Source organism: Plectropomus leopardus, chromosome 23, assembly GCF_026936395.1.
Source record: "Plectropomus leopardus strain MGB_pleo_1.0 chromosome 23, ASM2693639v1, whole genome shotgun sequence".
Taxonomy (NCBI): domain Eukaryota; kingdom Metazoa; phylum Chordata; class Actinopteri; order Perciformes; family Serranidae; genus Plectropomus; species Plectropomus leopardus.
This window is the reverse complement of record NC_142198.1, coordinates 17,476,493-17,498,342: the sequence shown is the minus strand read 5'-3', so window position 1 is coordinate 17,498,342 and position 21,850 is coordinate 17,476,493. Positions and strand designations below refer to the sequence as shown.

General features: G+C 37.7%; 3 protein-coding genes and 1 long non-coding RNA gene across 4 annotated transcripts in view; 2 read left to right on the top strand and 2 right to left on the bottom strand.

Moving 5' to 3' along the window:
* f13a1b (coagulation factor XIII, A1 polypeptide b) overlaps window positions 1–4,621 on the top strand; it is a 17,046-nt gene extending 12,425 nt beyond the window's left edge. The window contains exons 13-16 of the mRNA XM_088073793.1: window positions 313–588; window positions 1,416–1,576; window positions 1,829–1,965; window positions 3,257–4,621. Coding sequence (XP_087929919.1) covers window positions 313–588; window positions 1,416–1,576; window positions 1,829–1,965; window positions 3,257–3,398 — 716 coding nt within the window. The 3' untranslated portion in view covers window positions 3,399–4,621. The remainder of the gene's footprint in view (window positions 1–312; window positions 589–1,415; window positions 1,577–1,828; window positions 1,966–3,256) is intronic.
* LOC121939401 (protein mono-ADP-ribosyltransferase PARP14-like) lies at window positions 4,193–16,878 on the bottom strand. The gene is made up of 14 exons (XM_088073792.1): window positions 16,452–16,878; window positions 16,218–16,342; window positions 14,124–15,635; window positions 13,799–14,035; window positions 12,927–13,151; window positions 12,791–12,845; window positions 12,472–12,618; window positions 9,944–10,006; window positions 9,678–9,854; window positions 8,620–8,799; window positions 7,911–8,528; window positions 6,871–7,007; window positions 6,475–6,655; window positions 4,193–5,517 (listed from the first exon to the last, which is right to left on the bottom strand). Exons 1-14 carry the CDS (start codon window positions 16,621–16,623, stop codon window positions 5,231–5,233), a joined length of 4,116 nt encoding a protein of 1,371 aa, XP_087929918.1. The 5' UTR covers window positions 16,624–16,878; the 3' UTR covers window positions 4,193–5,230.
* Window positions 10,862–19,222, top strand: LOC148185691 (uncharacterized). The gene is made up of 2 exons (XR_015775745.1): window positions 10,862–11,371; window positions 19,018–19,222. It is a non-coding gene; the product is annotated as an uncharacterized LOC148185691 (long non-coding RNA).
* LOC121938540 (protein mono-ADP-ribosyltransferase PARP14-like) overlaps window positions 17,412–21,850 on the bottom strand; it is a 16,236-nt gene continuing 11,797 nt past the window's right edge. The window contains exons 12-14 of the mRNA XM_088073791.1: window positions 21,005–21,141; window positions 20,609–20,789; window positions 17,412–19,605 (exon numbers count right to left, since the gene is read on the bottom strand). Coding sequence (XP_087929917.1) covers window positions 19,316–19,605; window positions 20,609–20,789; window positions 21,005–21,141 — 608 coding nt within the window. The 3' untranslated portion in view covers window positions 17,412–19,315. The remainder of the gene's footprint in view (window positions 19,606–20,608; window positions 20,790–21,004; window positions 21,142–21,850) is intronic.

The following is a 21,850-nucleotide window of genomic DNA, read 5'->3' as shown; positions in this document are numbered from 1 at the left end:
TGAAAGGAGGAAATTCGGAGATTTATTTGACATTTATTTGACTCGACATAAATATGTAATAAAAATTGTGGTTTGGTTCAAAACAAAAGGAAATAAGATGATTAAAACATAAATTTAAAAAAAACTACAATAATACCATTTTAAAAACTGCATGCTTTTTGCACAGAACTATATGGGACTAGTATGAAGTGGACAGAGGACCAGATTTGTGCAGATAATCAGGGGAATCCTGGTACAAAAGAAACAAGAATATTATTCTTCTTAAATACTAGAAATGTACAAACACTAAAATGTCTCAATCAAACGATCCAGGCAGCAAAGAGGAGCGGACCGTCCTGGAGAAAGCGGAGGAATTCGGCTGTCAGCGAGAGAAGTCTGACCCTCCTGAGGCTGACGTGGAACTGGTCCTGCCCACCCTGGAGATCGGCGTGGGCAACGACTTCGACCTGACCTTGGAGTTCATCAACCGCAGCAACGAGAGCCGCACCGTGGACGCCTACATCAGCGGGAGCGTGGTGTTTTACACCGGAGTCGCCAGCTCCGAGTTCCTGTTCAGGAATCCCACGGTGGATATCGGCCCCAACGAAAGTGAGAAAAATGCACTCAGAAGTATTTCTGTTGACTTTTTCAGTGACAATTACTGTATTATCAAAAATAATTAAGCAGTAAAACTACACATCAAAGCTCTCTACCTCATAAATCTTTGATATTTTTCGTGGGCTCTGAATTATAAATAATGTGGCTCTAAAAATAAACACACGAACAGTTAAAATGAACCCCTTGAAACTTGAGCAAATTAGTTTGATTTCTTTCGAAAACATGGTAGAAGGCAATAAGGAATTTAATAAAAGATTTTTAATTTAAAGAAAGAATATATGTATTTATTTTACATGTATTTTTTTTCTTTAACATAATTTTAAACATAAAATTATTACATTTATAAATATATTTTTTTTAAAAGCAAAAAAGGTAAAAAAAAAAAACAAAACAAAACAGAAATGAAAATTATCTGAGAGGAAGTGCTGAAAATAAAAAAATATGAAATTATGATTTTTATTTTATTACATTTTTTTCTGTAACATGAATGTAAATATACAACTATTATATTCATAAATATAGTTTTCTGTACATTTGGATAATTTTCTAATAATCCTCCCCTCTTCCTTCTTTTAAAAAACAATAATATTTAGTTTTTGGGTTTTTTTTAAATAATTTGTTAGACATTTCTTGCCAAGTTGGTCATTGCCGTTTATCCCCATGATTTTGAAAGAAAAAACAATTTTCTCAGTGTTCAAAGGGTCAAATAGCTCATGAAAGGCGTCTGAACTCTGCACACATACACTGATGTCGATCCAGGTTTGAATCGTTAAAGCTGAATGCAGAAAGAAGCAGCGTTTTGTTTTTGCGTTCTGCAGGTGTGAAGGAAACCGTGAAGGTCGAGTCAAAGATCTACATGAAGCATCTGGTTGAACAGGCCAACCTCAACTTCATTACCAGCGGGAAAGTCGAGGAGACCGGTCAGATCGTCACCGCCATGAAAGTCGTCACCCTGCGCAATCCCAAACTCAACGTCACGGTTTGAAATGATGCTTTTATTTTGACTATATAAAAAAGCAAATCTTAAATGTTTGGATCATACTTTTGGTACAAACTTATTTCTGCAAATTTCTTTTTCCAAAATTACTTTTTCAACAATCCAAGCGCTCTCATGCAGGCGGTAAATTCATGACCTCGACCTTAAGTTATTGTAACGCAGGGTTTCTTTTATGAAAAGAGCCTTTTGTGAGTGTATTTTTGTACTTTTTTATGTGTCCTTGATGTACTTCAGGTGTCCGATGGTGGCAAAGTCAGTGAAGAGATGATGGCGACCGTGGAGTTCACAAACCCCTTCACCTTCGGGCTGGAGGGCGTCTACATTCGCATGGAAGGACCCGGGCTCATGCTGCCCAAGTCCAAATATTACAGGTGAGATCAGCACAAAGGACGCAGGTGTAACTTTTGTCTTTTACTCGTCTAATATGTGAGTTATTCAGTGGGATGTTCTTTGTTCAGGTTATAAATAGTTTTCTAAACTGAAGATGGTACCCTTTTCATAACCACACAAACCTTCAGTTCGGTGAAAATCACTTAAGTTTTAACATAAAAGCACAGTTTTTCATTGTGCCACAGCCTTCATTCATCTGTTTGTATCTTTGTGTAGCACCAAATTCTCATTATTGTCTGCAGAGATTTTTTGCAAAATTAGCATTTTAAAAGAAATCCACGGCCTGCACTGAAACTCTATTGTGCCGCACATTATTATTGTTCTGATATTCAAATTACATAAACCTCTCAAACAGTTTCATAGCAGGTAAGTTATGGACTATTTTCTGTGCAAAATTTAGCATGACAGGTGTTTTAATAATACCCACATTTCCTGCTGCTTTATATGAATAAATGCTATGTTGTTTGTATCTGAAATACCTTTTTTATGTAACAAATTCCAACTTCTACGGTGACACAGACATTAATGCATGAAGTTGAGACATAAATAGTTGTTTTTTTAAGCGACAAGAATATTTGTGACCTGGCAGTCTATAGACTGTAGTCAGAGCTCCTGAGGATCCTTAAAAAGTCTTAAAAGACATTGGATTCGTTAATCTGAAAATAAGGCCTTAATTGGCATTAAAATGTCTTAAAAAGTCTTAAAAATGCTGAGACGTTTTTTTCTGACATTGCATTGCTAAAGCTCAAAATAGTGAGTAGCTTTTAAAAAAATATACATACTGAATGCTTGTAATTGTAATTTATTTATTTAAAAAGGGTCAGTGTACATAAATCCACATTTAAACTAATGTTATATTGCCTGATGTTAAAAAATATCCTAAAATAACAGCATGTACAATGATTAAGACAAACAACATTAGGATAAAAAGCCACAAAATATAGTTTAACTTCTTGCTTTAACATCACCAAACAGTTATATTCTGTGTTTAAAAAAATGTTTGAAAAATAAGATCAAATTCCCCCATAACCTCAAGTGTTTGATGTTGATATATGTTTGTATCCTTCAGTATTTTCTACTGAAAAATTGGTCTTACATTTAATTCAAGCACCATTAAAAGGGTCTTTAAAAGTCTAAAATCACACTTGCCAATATTACTTAGTTAAAGTCACCTATTAAAATATTACTTGGTTAAATTTCTGAAAGCATCTGATATTTACTGTTTGCTGTTCAGTTCTTTTGACGTCTAACATCTAACCCTCCTGGTCTCAGTCTGATCCCAGCAGGCTCCTCTCTGACCTGGGCCGAGTATTTCGCCCCGCAGAGGGCCGGCAGCAGCAGGGTGATCGCCTCGCTGGACTGTCCCGCTCTCAGGCAGGTCTACGGCCAGGCGACCGTCACCATCCAGCCCTGAGGATCAACGTAGGATCACTGACGCCAGACACCTTTCAGCTCACTAACACAATATAAGCCGATAACGTAGTTCACTAACCGAACGTTTGCAGCAGTTAAACAGGTGCAGCTTCAGCTTTTTATGACAACAGTGATGATGATTTTGGTCAAAAGAAAAGAGCGAGTGCTTTGATTTAGAAATTACAGTCATGTTACAGTGAAATGCAATTTATTAAAAAACAAAATCCACACATTTTACTGCTATATCAAACATTTGACAGTTAAAATACTTTTTTTTAATGGTACAGAATCAAATGAGGTTGAAAAAAAGCATTTGGAAAAATTTGACTACAGAGTATTCAAAAAGTTTATTCTTTAAACTCAAAAGCACAGAAGTACAGCGTGAGGGTGGTCGTCTCCGAAACCCTTTAATTTCATCCGTATCTACTCACAATATAACATGACACTCGATATTTTACTCCATAATTAGCAATAAACATAGATTACTGATTATTACAGATCATTTCAAGCTGAAAAAAAACGTACACAGAGTAAATAGTGAGGGGTTTCAGACTCCGCTTATGTTTTTATTTTCATTTTAAAGCTGCATTGATCCATTTTTGGCCATTAGGGAGCAGAATTACACATCGAAGGGTTTTTTTTTTATTCTTATGCTGTTTGATTAATCCAAAGACTTAAATAAAAACTTAAATGACAAAAAAAGCTAACAAACATACAGTCCTGACATTTCATGAGGTCAGTGAGGAGAACATGTTAGCAAACATTGTCAAGAGCAGCAATTTCCACCGACTTAAGTTGTTACCTGATGTGTTTAAAATTCACTCCTTTTAACACAGTTTAAGCCCTTACCAACAAAAACAACAATTATTTGAATCATTATTTGATAAATGAGCAGTTTTCTTCCCCAGTAGGTAGTTTACAGTGGATTTATCAGGAATGGGTTTTCTGCAGCTTCTAAACAAACTATAAAACCAAAACAATGAGCTAAAAGAGGCTAAAAAGCTAAGACGATCTGCAGAGTTTGATGCTTTATTTCATTTAATGCAGCTTTAATTAGATTTTTTAAAATATACTCCCACTATGCATTAATTTTTAAACTTAAGCATCACGTTTTTACTCCGGTTCTTTAAAGAGCTTTTTCCTCTATATAATCTCTTTCTTCCTGTTGTTTCTTTGTTCAAGAACAAACGCAAATATCAACCAAATAAAAGATCAACAACTGCATCATTTTGTGACAGTATATTTCCTCTAACGTGTGTGTTTATGTTAGGCAGCAGTGATAATGTCTCAAAAACCAGTAACAGTACATCTTTTAATATAAATAAAAACCAAAAGTGCAACGATAAAACATCTTAATTCCTGAGGAGTTACCTGCAGCAGGTACACAGAGAGCTTAAGTTTAGTTTCTGCAGAAAACTGTGGAGGTAAACTGGAGAATAATCCTGAGATCCTTTATTTAAACATAAACACTGAAGATTTATAGTATATTAGATTATATGTTATACTAATATGTAGAGAATATTAGTGTTCAATCTTACTTATACCTTTAAATACTGAAGATTTCTGAGAATATTAGTGTTCAAATTTACTTTTACCAACTCAAAAATACTGAAGATTTCTGAGTATATTAGTGTTCAGACTTACTTTAATCTTTTAATACCAAATATTTCTGAGTATATTAGTGTCAAACTCAACTCAAAAATACTGTGATATACAACTACAACTTGATTAAAAATCAAAAATATAAAGAAAGTAAAGGTGATTTCTTTTCTAGTCTTTCTGTACATTTTCAAATGTATAAACTGACACAGTAGAAAAACTTCTCCCTCATCGTCACATGAAGGTGATGAGGTAGTCCGGGTACGCCTGGTTATCGTGAAACACGACGTACATGTTGGGTTTGTCCATTGAGTCCACCACACTGTCGTAGCGGTCGTGTGGTCTCTGGTTGCTGCGTGAGGGAGGGACCCTCATGTTGCTTTGGCCCAGAGTGAAGACGCCGGTCAGGACTCGAGCCACAAACATTAACTGAGAGCCGTCAGCGGCGGGTCTGGAGTAGGTGGGGCGGGCGGAGTAACCGGCGTTTACGGCAAAGTAGGTTCCCTGACCGTAAGAGGTGGCTGATAATAACAGGAAATAAAGGGTTAACGACAAGGCCTCGAATGATGAAAATGATCCACGTTACACAAAATAATTCACGAGTGTTTTCCTCATGTGCCACCTCTGTAGTCAAAGATTTGGTTAAGTTTAACCCTTTGAAACCTGGACCAACAAAAGTTTCCTGGTGCTGCGGTCAGACGTTTTTCGTAAGCTGTTGAAACCTTTGAAATGTGCAGAAATTAGTTCAATTTCTTTAAAAAACGTGGGGAAAAAAGGCAATCAGCAACACGTGGCATGAAATCTAATCTACTCTTATCTAATCTATGTTTTTATGAAATCATGTTTATATATTTTAAATTGTAGTTACATAAAAATACATATTTATCAATATTAATTATTTCTGTTTTTGTTTTTTACTTTTTTTCTAATTTCAGGAAATTTCCTTTTGCTGATATCTTGCTAATTTTAGGGCAATATTTTGTCAAGTTGCTTATTGCCATCTTCCACGTTTTCGAAGAAATTAATTTTCTCAGGTTTCAAAGGGTTAAAGTGAAGATGAATTGAAATATGCCTTTTTAAACCTTGTAGATCACAACATCAGTAATATTCTCCTATTTAACAATATTTGCCAAAAAGTATTTTCTTAAAATTAAAATGGAATCATGTTTTCTTCGTTTTAAATATGATGCGAAAAATCATCAAGTTTTTCAGAGTAAGACAGCTGCGCCCCGACATAAAGTTACACTTTAAGAGTGCACTATTGCAGCTTTGCATATGAAAAAGTGAAAATATTTGTCATTTTAAGCGTAGATTTCAACAATACTGTGAGGGACACGTATGAAATGTGGGTCGTTGGGGTCCTGCATAAGAACATGTTGAGCGTCAAACGCTCAGTTTTTATGCACCAATTTGTACCTTTTTGCATTAATCTGTGGCGTAAATGTCACCTCACATTACTGTCACTACAGGATGTTTACCGTTCTGTCCAGAGAAGCGCCTGTTGAACCCAGTTTTCATGATGGAGTCACAGTTGTTGGGGGTCGTCCCGTGGTACAGGAGCTTCTCTCCTGCTCCGCCCTGCTGTTTGTTCTTATCAGCGATGTGCTTCTTCTGCGCTTCATATGCGCGACGCAGATGGACATTCTGCAAGCGCTCGATCTGCCAAGAACGAGAAAACCACCCAAATAAGATGCCAAAATTTATCTTGGAAGGATGTAGTGCAATACAGATACTATGCAGTTTCACTTTAGAGATGTACAATCTAGGGTAACCAAAAGAAAGTTTTCATTTTTATAGATTTAAGCTATTAAACTACCATAAATCCACAAACTTCTGCAGACAATGAAATGTCTCTTTCAGCGCGAGCTGCCCACCTTCAGGACTGTCCGGTTGGCCATTAGTTTGAAGGCCGCCTTCACAGTCTGGTACTCTTTAGAGGACGAGTGCAGAGGAACCAGCTTCAGAGCCTCATCAGCAGCCATGTTGTCCCAGTACAGAGGGATCGTGAAGTCTGAAAGATGTCAGAGGACAAAACAGAAAGAAAAATGTCACTTATTCAGAGTAAATGCACTTTGTTTTCAAAACGTTTGATGTTTTTTCTCCTTGTTGAAGGCAGAAATTAATTTGGTTTAGTTAGACAAACCTGCAAGATCTCAAATATAGATTTATTTCATTTTTTGTGTGTGTAGGTCCACACCAAAACATTGAAATAACATATATGAAATCATCAAGTGGCAACAGGAAACCTAGAATATGCCATGGCTGAAATTAAATAAAAAGTCCTCACTTGTTAATGAATCCTTTAATGTCGGGTTTTTACAGATATGTTGATACCAATTTGTATGTTGTGCAAAGGTAAGCTAAAAATAAAAAAAAAAACTTTTTTCTTTTGAAAACTAAAATTTTAAGTCAATGTGGAGAAAAATTCTTAAAAGTAAGTAAAAAAAATTAATTGGATAGTCTACATCTTCTTTAAAACTGGGCAACCATGCAACATGATCGAAATCTGTGCAGCTACAGGAAGTTTTTTTCAAAGATATCACACTGGCAAAGATTCATATTTTACTTATTTTAACAATCTCAATTTCTCAGTAGATGAACATTATTTGATAATTGACTTGATTATTATTTTAGAAAAATGATTGGGCTCAAAAGACGTTTTTTTTTAAGGTATTCACTTCCTCCCACCCTTTTTCAGACATGAAATACTTACATTGCTAACTGCATACGTCTGCTCGGTATTCTGGGTTTTTTTGGGGGGTTTTTTTCAGTTTTTTGCATGTTTGAAATAATATATATATATATATATATATATATATATATATATATATATACATACTAATTTTAAAAAGTACTTGACTACCATTAAAAGTTTTATTTGTTTTTGTTTGGATTTTTTTTTCCATCTGCTCACCTGAGAGATGCTGGAGTCGTTTTAGCTTCGCCGTCTGTCCCGTTAACGGTCTTCTCGCCTGCATCGTCTGCAGATCCACAAACCACTGGGTGCTCTCCGCGTCCACTATCCCTCCTGCTACGTCCTGATTCTCCAGCTTGTGATTGGCTCTTTTGGGAAGTCGGTCCCAGTTTCCCCTCGGCCCCAGGATGCACCACGCCACACGAGCGTACAGATTGTCCTCCTCCTTGCACCTCACCTCTCTTTTCAGGCAAGCCGTGTTGATCAGCTGCATGACCTTGTTGACCCCGTCTCTGAACCCGCTCACGGTCAAAGCGCCCCGGCCGGACGGATCCTCCTGCACGTACAGACCCTCCGTCTCCACCAGCCGCTTCAGATCCTCCGTGTCGTCCGCGGTGAGGCCGGCCAGCTCCTCCTTTTTGAAGGCGTGCGTGGAGCACTGAGCCTGATACAGATCCTTCAGCTTGGTCATGGCGTCGTCGACGTCCTTCTTGGAGAGACCCGTGAACAGGAAGACGGACTGCTGGCTGCAGGAGGAGGTGCAGAGGATGCTGAGATCTGTGCTCAGTGACGGCGGCGGCGACTGCTGTCGTACAGGAGGTAACTGAAGAACTGGCACTGCAAGGACCGTCAAACAATAACAGTCAGCGAAAATGTCCACGAAAATAAGGTCTGATTAAAAAGAGACATTTCTCTGTTGGTGGATCACCTCTGTTGGTCACAGCAGCTGGAAACATCTGCGTCGCTTCCTTTTTAAAGGCCAAAAAGACGTCGATCTTAAACAGGACGAGGCGGATGTCAGTGAGACAGTGAAGAGGAGCGGACGTGGCGGCGTTGACCCCTCTGAGGATGGCACCTGCTACAACACCAGGGTCCAACCCACCGATTCCTGCAAAAACATGAGCCGACTATGAGACAGTGGGCCCCTGGGGACAGAGACACAAAAGACCCTACCAAGTCTCCTACATCTGAGCAAGACACGTAGATTTTATGCTGTTTTTTTTTTTATTTTGCATCTCTTTCTGGTGTTCTTTTTCTTTGTAATCATTTTGTGTCTCTTGTGGGTATACTTGTGTCTTTTTAGTCATTTTGTTCGTCTTGCTAGTTATTTTGTGTCTCTTTGTAGTTTCTTTGCATCTCTTTGGGGCCGTTTTGTGTCTCTTTGTGGTCATTTTGTGTGTTTTTTTTAGGGCATTTTGTGTCTCATATGAGCATATTTGTGTCTTTTTTGTGTTGTGCCTGTAATGGTTTGGTCTCTTTGTAGTTTCTTTGCATCTCTTTTTGGTCATTTTTTGTCTCTGATGTCTCTTTGTAGTTGTTCTAAGTCTCTTTGTAGTCCTTTTGTATCTCTTTGGCTTTGTTTTTGTTTTGTATCTCTGAAGCCATTTTTTGTCCCTTGGGGTTATAATTGTCTTTTTGTGTCTCTCTGGAGTCAATCTTTGTCTCTTTGCAGTTTCTTTTTGTCTCTTTGTGTTCTTTTCTTGTCTATTTAAGGGTCATTTTGTGTCTCATTGAGGTATAGTTGTGTCTGTAGGGGTTGTTTGTGTCTTTTTGTGGTAATTTTGAGTCTCTCCCTGGTCGATGCATATTAATTTGAGTGATTTTTTTTTTCTGGCAGAATTTAAGCTCACACTGACTTAAACTTACAAAACTGACATTAAAGTATGTTTGTTTGTTTGTTTGGTTGGTTGGTTTTTACTTTATTATATTTTTTAAAAAAATATTTATATATATTATTATTTATAAATTGTCTAACACAATACCTACCGGCACTGAGAGCAGGAATGGCGACGGACTTTAACGCGTACAGTTCACAGTATTCAATGATGCGACACACCAGTTCTTCGATGACGAGAGCATCCTTCCTCCCACAGACGTGTAAAATGGCTTTACATGGGAAAAATCCAGGTCTGGTTCCAAAAATGTCTTCTCGGTTCTGTCTCACTAAACACAAATTAACACAGACAAGATGAGGAAGAATCTGTAAGTGTGTGTCGCCTGATAACGTCTAGATGATCATCTTTTTTTCTCACTTCTTTTAAGATCAGCCTCCACCTGCGGTCCAGCAACCATCAAGATGTCTCTGCAAACACCGTCTGTAGGATAAAGATTATAATGGTGAAATGTTACCTAATACATTTACTCAAGTACTGTATATTCTGTTGAGTATTTTCATTTTATGCTCCTTCATACCTCTACTTAAAAGTTTACAGGGAAATGTTTGAGCATACGTTTTACTCCCCAACATTTGTTTGACAATAGTTACCAGCCACTTTGCAAATTTAGATATTTAATAAAAAAAATATACAACAACTAACATATTCAATTATAATGTGTTATAATGGATTAAACTACTCCACAGAAAGTTATATAAAGTAGCCCAGGCATGTCCAGAGTCCAGCCCGGGGGCCAATTATGGCCCTCAAACCAGCCTTCAGCTTTACTTTTAAAATATACTTGTGGATACTGTGGATACTGTGGTTAGTGACCAAAGCAGTTGTATTTATTTTTTCCTCTTTTTTGTGCAAATAATGATGAAAATTAATCAAAAACACAAGTTTTTTAGTTGAAATCCCTACAGATGTATTTGTTACAACTAGGTTTTCCATATTACCTGAAAGAAATTGAAAAAAAAGTATTATATATAATAAAGTTGATCCAATAGATTATTTTCACAATATTTGAAAGGAATATTTTAAAGTGTTAAAATTCAGTGATTTATGGAGGAGGAGTGGGATTAAATAAGTTTGAACTGCTTTATGTTTTTTTTATTGTCTGTTTTTTGTCTGTCTGCTTGTTTGAATCATAATTTCTCATGAGAATAAATTTAATAATAATTAAAATATCGTCAAAAAAAAAATCTAAGAATGTGCATCCCTGAAATTTTCCTCCAAATTTTTATATTCCATTTTGACATAATAGTGGTAATTTCATGAAAACAAAAACCGAAAATAATCGACCGCGGTTGACGTCGACTTCTGATTGGTTCCTCAAAGCTCTTTCGTCAGAGGGAGACGTTGGGACGTTGGCAGCGAGCCAAGTTTGGGAGTACGGTTCGTTAAATTATCAGTTTAGCTTAAAAATATACGTTTTTTTTTACGCTTTTTAGTTTGTCATGTTATAGATTTGTCGTTCACTTAAAACGAGTGAAGGAGGAGGTTCAATGTGAGTCAGAAAAATGTCATAATTACGGAGTAAATGACTTAAATTTGCTAAACTTTGTGGCAGCGCGCCATGTTGGAAACAAAACAAACAGACGCCATTCCTGATGTTACTGAGGTTTTTCTGGATGTTTTCACGGACATTTTTAAGCTTTTGTGACTCTCTTGGACATTACTAATGACACCGGCTGCATGTGAGGGAGACTTTCGTGCTTTATGTCGTTAAAGAGTGAAAACACCTGAGGAGGACGAGCTAACGTCACCGGGCTCTGAGGCTGCCACCGTTTTCTTCTGTAAACGGTGAGTACTTATTTCTTTTAGCTGGAAGGATATTAATGTTATTGTTTGTATAAGGTGTTTATTGTGTCGTTGTTAGTATTAGCAGAGTGTCTACAAGTCCTTAAAAAGTCTCACAATGTTTTAAATTCAATTGGAACCCCTTCAATTTTAGCAAATTAGCTTGATTTCTTTGAAAAACATGGAAAGAGGAAATAAACAAGAAATAACCCAAAAATGTAGAAGAAATAAGTTTTAAAAAAGTGAAAAGTGAAGAAACTTAAATTAGTGAAATTAGCTCAAAATAAAATAAAATAAGACAAATTAAAGAACAAAAATAGGGAACGACCCGAAACAATATGTAAAAGATAAAAATATCTAGGGCAGTGAAATGCAAATTAATGCAACTATATATATATATATATATATATATATATATATATATATATATATATATATATATATATATATATATATATAGTATGTGTGTGTAAAATAGTAACACGCTGACAGGAAAACATATTTTCAGCTGATACACTACTTTTACTTTACTTTATACTACTTTATTTTAACAGTGTAGTATTGCTGCTTTGATGATGGTATTAATAATTAATTCAAATTGGTGACGTAATTCAGCTACAGAAATCCTCTGCAGTTATTCACATATGCAGTATTCTTCTAATGCTTGCATAGAGGCTATATTTAACATGTTACACATATTGTATATATTCTTATTTTCTTCTTACTTAAGTCCAATTAAAATTAATTCAAATTTTGCATCAGATGATGACGCCTGTTGAAAAGTTAAGGAATCAGCGAACCTACAATTTGTTGAGGGACATGCATGACAATCTAAATTAAATTTCTAATCAGTGAAATTATTGTTGAAATACAACAAAAAAAACTTCATATTGGTGCTTTAGTCATGTGATAACTGAGATTGTTAGGATGCATCATCTTAGAAGCATAAATTTTGTTCCTATCCATCTCATAGATGTCGAGATATGTTTAAAAATAAGTGAAAATTTTGCCCTGTTGTTGAAACAAACTGAATCATTGAATCATTCAAGTCATTTAAGTCATATAGTATCCTGCCTTTTTAGGTATACTCAGCTTTCACTCACCATAATTATAAGTCTTGAAGTCGGTCGAGTTCACCACAGCGTCTGTTGTCTCATTAGTGATGTCACCAAACACTAGCTGTAGTTTCACCCCACTTCCCACTGTCATTTTGATGTCATCAATGTCACTGGTGAGGGATCCAAAGATTGCTGAGAGGAAAAGCCCCACATGTTTTATATTTTTTTGATATTTAATATGATTAGTGACACTTGTGAAATATTAAATTGCTAATTGATAAATAGCTGAAAAATGTTTTAAATTATGCAAGTTAATTGTTGCATTTGTAATCAACAGTTATTCAAAGTAATCTAAACCGTTTACCTTGACCTCCTTGATTCATATTTGAGCTGAGATGCCTGTAGACCTCGTGGTAGCACTGTAAATAAAAACACCAGCATTAAACATTTTCTTCATGCATGCACACATCTTACAGAGCAGTTCAAGTGTTGATAGTCACCTCTTCAGAGTCAGGATAGCCCGGTTTAATGACGACATGGATGGTGGCGAGAGACCCAGATGATGCTGATAATCCAAACTGGTTAATGCTCTCAGTTAACACTTGGATGGCTTCTGTCAGCGGGTAATTTAAAATTATTCCCGGTCCAATAATTGGAAAAGCCACTGAGCTCAAACGCTGCTGTACACAGAGGTCCACACACTTCTTCAGCCCATTGCCAAGTGCCTGCGACCCAAAAAATATATATCTTCTTAGTTTGAAGTTACCCCTGCATTGGACATCTCTCTAAAATGTGTTGACATATGCTACCATGGAGCATGGTAGTAACTGTGAAACTCTGAGCTCATACTGATGTTTAAAATAACAGTTTTGCCCACTGCTGATACAGATATTTTTTTTGTCCTTGTTTTGTTTTTGTTGTTATCATTTCCCCCTTTTTATGGTAGGGATATCTTCAATATATCATAAATATCTCTCTTATATCTGTTTCATATTGCTATGAAAATACAAATACATTTCTCTTTCAAACAACCGTATTAATAACTGTATAATTTACCAAATAGTAGCTTGATAGCTTGGTACTTTGAGACGGCACCACTGGATGTTATGAAATTTTTTTCTGAATAGAGGTTAAAGGCATCATAATGTTACTCAACACAATCCCTGTGAGCTGTTAGTTCAGGCTGCTGGCTGCTAACGGGTATACGCACAAACTTTTACTCGCCAGTGTGGCAGATGGCTGTGCGATATTTATTTGGCAAACGAAAAACCTGCATGCGTTTGGTGCTTTGCAGGTGTTAATTTTGGACCCTGCCCTCACCCATGGTGTTTTCTCCCCATCATTTTTAAGTCCACCAAGTTCTTCACTTTACCTTCACACTCTGACCCAGGACTCCATCCCACGGCATGCACTCAATGAAGAAGAGTTTGGAGCATCCCAGAAATGGAGGCGCATCAACCTGCAGAACATCACCGGGGACGACGGTACAATTTGCTGCCGCAGAGTCGAACTTTGACTTGATTGCAATCCCAGCTTTATCCAGCAGGCATTTACCGATATTGGAAGAATTCAGCTGCTTGTTGAGCATGGGCACCACCCACCCGTTCACCTGTGGAAATGTTGTAAAATAATATCAGTGTGAGTGGCTGCATTGAGGCTGTATTATGTTATATAAAAGAGAATAGAAACTGTCAAACCTCCTCATCCACCAAACTGCCAAGCCTGATCTCTAGAGTCGTCTTGTTGGTTAGTGTGGTCCCTGAAGTTTTGCGCCGCACTCTCGGAGGGGGGGGGGGTCGGTATGTGGAGTTGCTGGTACTTAGTGGTTTATTATTCACATCTGGGGAGTGCTTACCTTGTTTTTCCCTGATAATAACCTGACAGGAGCTCTCTACCAGCTCTTTGCCCACTTTACCCTCTGCTTGGAAGTACTGTAGGGCCCCTGGGCCGTCTAGAACCAATGTTTCTGACTTTAGACTGGCTAGAGCTGCACTTAGGGCCTGCACGGCCTCTTGGACTTGACAGTGGGGACCAGACACAAGCACACAGGGGTACGGAAAGGACGAGGCTCGTAGCGTCACCTTGGTCTTCTTCATGCCAATCATGTCTGGGATTTTATCGAAGCAGTCGAGCAGTTCAGGACGTAGTTGCAGTGTTTCTTGAGTAATGACTTGGTTCATCTGGTAGTCATTCAAAACCTCTTTGAGCTTGTTCACATTGTCGCTGAAGCCTACCAGTCGTACTTTGGTGGTCGCGGCTCCGCTGAGTCCTGGGATGAAGCTGACGTCCACTCTGAGCTCTCGACAGTTTGCCTCGTTTTTGGCTTTGTTGAGGAGTTCCTTCACTCTGTCTAGATCTGAAGATGCAGCCTCCTGCAGCGGCACATTGGCCAGAATCAGGTCTCTTTGCAGCAGCATCTCCGCCTCATTTAAGGCATCAGAGGATAAACTGGCAAGGACAAGGTCTGACCCCACCTCAAGAGAAACGGGACTTCTGAAGATCTGCCGGAAGCGAGCTTGGTACTTCGACATGGCACCGCTGGATGTTATGAAGTTCATCAAAGCCGTGCTGAGCTTAACTCTCTTTTCTTTGACCTTTTTGATCAGTTCATCCAGTTTATAAGCTCCTGACTGCACCTCTGCGTCAGGGCCCTCTAAGATGACCCTGCCACTGCCTATGAAGACTTCAACTTCTGGATGAAGTGTACACATATCCCGACTAAACTCATCCTCTACCAGTTGAAACCGCTTCTCCAAAATGTACATTTCCTTCCGGGTTGGCACACTCTTTTCCAGGAGGGCGATCCTCTCGTTCACAGCCTCAGCTACTCCTACAACCACGGCATAACCAACCTTTGTGTACACTTTGATATCGTCGGCCATAACGGGGACGTCCTGCAGTAAAATTTTGACTTTTTTAGGGTCCATCACATGATAGCAGAGGTAGCTCTCAGTAAGACTGTTGAAGACTCGATCCACCTGCATCTCCCATTTCTCTGCAGTGCCAAAAGCTCCTCCAGGCCCCTTCTCAATATCCCCCCAAACCACCATCGACTCCTCCTCGAAATCTAACTTCACCATGCAGCCAATAGACGAAAGTTGCTTCTCTAAGACTTTAAGTGCTTTGGGGTCGTCTCTCAGGAAATACATGAGGAAAATTTCCGGTTTGAAAATCTTCTCAAGGCATTTTGTGTTTTCTTTTGTGAATGTCTAAAGGAGAAAAGTAACATCAAACAAATTCCTTAATAGTGGTAGTAATTAAGTAGATTCACCTTGTGGCTGCACAGTCGTTTCATCGAACGGTGTGCAATGTCATGTTAGGCAAATGAACTCATATTGTTTACTGCTTGATTAAATATGCTTTATTTTGAACATATCTTGAAAAGTAATGGAAAAGTTTGGGAAATTTGTCCACGAGAATGTGTGGGAACGCTGTGTTTAGCAAACCTGATGTTAAGTTCTTTTAAAACAAATTGATTAAATATGCTTTATTTTGAACACAAAGAATGTTTGAGATCATAAACCAACTCTCCACCCTAGTGTCCATTCCCATACCTAAATGAGTCCATTTATAGTAATGTTTATAGAGTCCATAAACTACAAAAAGATATAAAAGTTGTGTTTTACATCAGTCAGCACCATGATATTCACAACAGTTGTATTAGCAGATGTAGAATGTGCCGAGAATTCCCCCTAAACTGGTCCAACCACTTCATTCGGCTCAGACGTTTGTGACTGTTTACAGTAAATAGGAAAGTGTCAGTAAAAGCTTCCAGAACGGCGTTTGCTCACCTGTGATTGACTGGTGGATGGCTGATCGGGGGTCTGTGGCAAATCGGTTCGGCTCACAGTCACATGTAGCTTCCCACTAGGGAGGGAGATGGTGTGAGACTTCCTCTGCAAAACTCTTTCTTGGTCTGTAAAACAACAAAATCCAATGTCAACAATTTCCAATGTCCCAAAGATATCCTACATTTAAAGAATAAAGAAAGGAGTATATTCTACACATTACATATTTTAACTTACCTTCTTTGTCCTTGAAATATATTTTAAAGATGTTGTCTCCAACCTTTTCAACCAGCCCACAATCACCTCCCCCAGAGTCTCGTCTTATTTGGAAGTACCTCCTGATTTTCTCCTTCTCTCTGTCTGTCAGATATTTTGCCTCAAAGTACAGCGGATGCTGGTATTCTTCCATTTTACCTACAGCTCTTAAAAACTACAGCACCTGTGTATATGCCACCGTACCTCTTGAGCAAACAGTGTCATCTAAAGTGCCCTAATTCACTTTCACTTTCAGGTATCTCTTTTCTTCTTTTTATTCCTTGTGGTTACGCATTTGCAAATGGACACACCCACTTACATGACAAGTTCATGTTCAGCTTTATGAGGTTTTCCCCTTGTTTCCCAGGTGCTGATATTATCAATTTTACATCAAATTCTGAACTTTTAGGAAGTTTTTTTGTTAGTTACGCATTTGCAAATGGACACACCCACTTACATGACAAGTTCATGTTCAGCTTTATGAGGTTTTCCCCTTGTTTCCCAGGTGCTGATATTATCAATTTTACATCAAATTCTGAACTTTTAGGAAGTTTTTTTGTTAGTTACGCATTTGCAAATGGACACACCCACTTACATGACAAGTTCATGTTCAGCTTTATGAGGTTTTCCCCTTGTTTCCCAGGTGCTGATATTATCAATTTTACATCAAATTCTGAACTTTTAGGAAGTTTTTTTGGTAGTATAGCAGCTGATCACCAAGCTCCTCAGAGAAAAGTGAGCTCTGACGTGTTTTATTTTAGTTTAATTTTAATGTAGTGAAAACATTTTGTTTTCATTTACTTCCACAGATATCTATATTGGTTGCTTTTAAATGCACACACCAAAAAAGACAGAACAGGTCTAGCTGTAAATAGAGCATCCACTGGTTAGTCTTGTAATGTCTTTATATGTAATGGTCACATAAAGATAATTATTCCACCAATAATGACCATGACACAACTTGTTTTTTGTTTATTTCAAGCATTTCAGGCCTTTATTTCATAAAATTTAGTAAAGAAATGACAAGAAATGAGAGGGGAGAGAGACAAGAATGACATCTCCCAACGTCAGTAGTTTCTGATAGTTCCCTAATTTCACGTGCCGTGATTTAACATCATAGACTACAAGAAGCTCCGGTGCAAAACTGAAATCTCACAGTACTGCTGCTGCCGAACCAGCAGATGTCCTACTTAAACCAAAAACTACTAATGCTCTGATCACAATAAAGCAGCAGCTCTCAGCTGCCAAAAACAGTAAACCTTTACAATTTCACAAAGTGATTTTAACAGCCCAGTAAAACGTGTACAGAAGAAAATAAACAGATTATGTCCAGGTAATTGCACTAATTATGATCTGAGGAAAACTGTGGTTTATCATGTTTTTTACATTTAGCAGTAGTTCTTTGTTAGTCTGGCTTCATATGTTTAACCAGTATTTGAGTATTTGCTGTGTTTAGCTCCTGTCCCAATGTCATGGGACTGTACTTTATTTATTAGAGGAGGGGTGTGGCAGAGATTTTTACAAAATTAGCATTTTAAAAGAAATCCACGGCCTGCACTGAAACTCTATTATGCCGCACATTATTATTGTTCTGATATTCAAATTACATAAACCTCTCAAACAGTTTCATAGCAGGTAAGTTATGGACTATTTTCTGTGCAAAATTAAGCATGACAGGTGTTTTAATAATACCCACATTTCCTGCTGCTTTATGGGAATGAATGCTATTTCAAATTCCAACTACTACGGTGACACAAACATTAATGCATGAAGTTGGGATATAAACAGCTGATTGGTTAAGCGACAAGAATATTTGTGACCTGGCAGTCTATAGACTGTGGTCAGAGTTCCTGAGGATCCTTAAAAAGTCTTAAAAGGCATTGGCTTCATTAATCTGAAAATAAGGCCTTAATTGGCATTAAAATGTCTTAAATAGATATTTAAAAAGTCTTAAAAATGCCTAGATGTTGAAAACAGGATTGTTGTTTTTTTCTGACATTGAATCGCAAAAGCTCAAAATAATGAGTAACTTTAAAAAAAAAAAGGGTTTTACCCCAAGTTAGCCTGGACTATCATTTTCATCAGTAGTCTTTTGCCTGATGTCAAAAGGCATCCTACAATAACATTATATACAACGATTAAGACAAACAACATTTAAATAAAAGGGCACACAATATAGTTTTGAGAGTTATGTTCTATGTTAAAAAAAAAAAAGAAAAATAAATAAATAAATAAATTCCCCCATAACCTCAAGTATTTGATGTTGATATATGTTTTTACATTTAATTCAAGCACCATTAAAAGGGCCTTTAAAAAGTCTAAAATCACACTTGCCTGAAGTTGTAGAAACCCTGGTGATGGATGAAGAACCTTAAAGCTGCACTTAAATAAAAGTTCAGATATCTAACCAGAAAATGACTTTGGTGGAAGTTAAAGTCACCTATTAAAATATTACTTGATTAAATTTCTTAAAGCATCTGATATTTACTGTTTGCTGTTCAGTTCTTTTGACGTCTAACATCTAACCCTCCTGGTTTGATCCCAGCAGGCTCCTCTCTGACCTGGACCGAGTATTTCGCCCCGCAGAGGGCCGGCAGCAGCAGGGTGATCGCCTGGCTGGACTGTCCCGCTCTCAGGCAGGTCTACGCCAGGCGACCGTCACCATCCAGCCCTGAGGATCAACGTAGGATCACTGACGCCAGACACCTTTCAGCTCACTAACACAATATAAGTCGATAACGTAAAAGTAAAAAGTAACTTGATCAAAAAACAAAAATATAAAGAATCTAAAGCTTTTCTTTTTCAAGGCTTTCCGTACAATTTTCATTTATAAACTTTTGTTTCGTTTAGAAAGTGAAGGTGATGAGGTAGTCCGGGTACGCCTGGTTATCGTGAAACACGACGTACATGTTGGGGTTGTCCATTGAGTCCACCACACTGTCGTAGCGGTCGTGTGGTCGCTGGTTGCTGCGTGAGGGAGGGACCCTCATGTTGCTTTGGCCCAGAGTGAAGACGCCGGTCAGGACTCGAGCCACAAACATTAACTGAGAGCCGTCAGCGGCGGGTCTGGAGTAGGTGGCGCTGGCGGAGTAACTGGCGTTTACGGCAAAGTAGGTTCCCTGACCGTAAGAGGTGGCTGAGAAAGAGGAAATAGAGGGTTAACGACAAGTGCTTTAATAATGAAAAATGATCCATGCGTTTCAAAAACAGTTGTGTGTTTCAATCGAGTCAGGTGAGTCTGGCGATGGTGAAACATAGATGATTGTTCTCTTTAGCAGAAAGGTCTTAGTCTCAGTCACGTATGATAACAGTCTGAACCTGTAAATGGCAAAAACAAACACCTAAAAGTGATGTAAGTTGACGTTCCCTGGCTTTGCTGCTCTCGCTCAAAAATGCACCAATTTCAAAATTTGTTGCTCCCATTAGTTACTTTGAGACAAAAACATGTGAAATACGGTCAAGGTTGAAAAATACCATTTAATTCTAGGTCGTATGCCTCCGTGCCAATGACAGCGTCACATGAAGCGTTGTTTTCAGGTTGTCCATCTGTCCATTTTTCTGTCCGTCACATTCTCGTGATCGTGACAATTCAAGAACGCCTTGAAGGAATTTCCTCAAATTTGTCCACTTGGACTCAGGAATATACTAATTCAATTTTGGCGGTCAAAGGTCAAGGACTTTTTTGTCTTCATTCTCATAAAATTACGACTTTTTTTCATAATGTTACAACTTTATTCTCCAACTTATGACTTCATTCTCTTATTATTATGATTTAATTCTCAAAATCTAACATTTATTTAACATGGCCCTAATCCTTAAATTACTTTAATAGAAAAAGTTATGCTAACAATCAATAGCTTGTTCACTGGTTTACAAATGTGTTTTTTTTTTTTTTTTAAACCAATTTTTTTAATTAATTTTTTGCCATTGCATTGTAATACAGCTACTGTGTGTTACACCAAAGCGTCTGCAATAAGGAAAATAACTTTTATGAACATTTTGCCCTCTAAACTCCTATAACCAAGTCCAAACTTTCTGCGTGACGCTTTCCAAAACAACATCAGTGATTTGTTCTGCATGAATAGAAAGCTGTGGAGAAAATGTAAATACAAACATTACTGTCACTACAAGATGTTTACCGTTCTGTCCAGAGAAGCGCCTGTTGAACCCAGTTTTCATGATGGAGTCACAGTTGTTGGGGGTCGTCCCGTGGTACAGGAGCTTCTCTCCTGCTCCGCCCTGCTGTTTGTTCTTATCAGAGATGTGCTTCTTCTGCGCTTCATATGCGCGACGCAGATGGACATTCTGCAAGCGCTCGATCTGCCAAGAACGAGAAAACCACCCAAATAAGATGCCAAAATTTATCTTGGAAGGATGTAGTGCAATACAGATATTATGCAGTTTCACTTTAGAGATGTACAATCTAGGGTAACCAAAAGAAAGTTTTCATTTTTATAGATTTAAGCTATTAAACTACCATAAATCCACAAACTTCTGCAGACAATGAAATGTCTCTTTCAGCACGAGCTGCCCACCTTCAGGACTGTCCCGTTGACCGTTAGTTTGAAGGCCGCCTTCACAGTCTGGTACTCTTTAGAGGACGAGTGCAGAGGAACCAGCTTCAGAGGCTCATCAGCAGCCATGTTGTCCCAGTACAGAGGGATCGTGAAGTCTGAAAGATGTCAGAGGACAAAACAGAAAGAAAAATGTCACTTATTCAGAGTAAATGCACTTTGTTTTCAAAGCTTTTGATGTTTTTTCTCCTTGTTGAAGGCAGAAATTAATTTGGTTAAGTTAGACAAACCTGCAAGATCTCAAATATAGATTTATTTTGTTTATTTATTTATTTATTTTTTGATGTAGGTCCAGACTGAGGAAAAAAACTGAAATAAAATGTGGCAACAGGAAACTTAGAATATGCCATGGCTGAATTCAAATAAAAAGTCCTCACTTGTTAATGAAACTTTTCGGGTTTTTACAGATATATTGATACCAATTTGTAGATTTGTATGTTGGTGGATGTGCAAATAGAAATTTCAAAGCAGTACACCGTACCAACAAAGGCTTTACTGGAAGCATTTTTTTTTATATTTGATGTTTGTTTTTCCTCAGGTTAAATGTAGTATATATATTTTTTTCTTTTTTCTTTTAAAAACTAAAGTTTGAACCCAATGTGGAGCAAAAATATTTAAAGTACACAGAAAAAAAATGAAGTAGATAGTGTATTTCTCCATTAAAAACTAGGTAAACTCCATCTGCTGATGAAGGTCACGCAATATGACTGAAATCTCCTGTGCAGCTATTGGATTTTTTTTTTTCAAAGATATCACACTGGCTAAAATTTTTAATTAATTATTTTTCTCAGTAGATTAAAATTATGT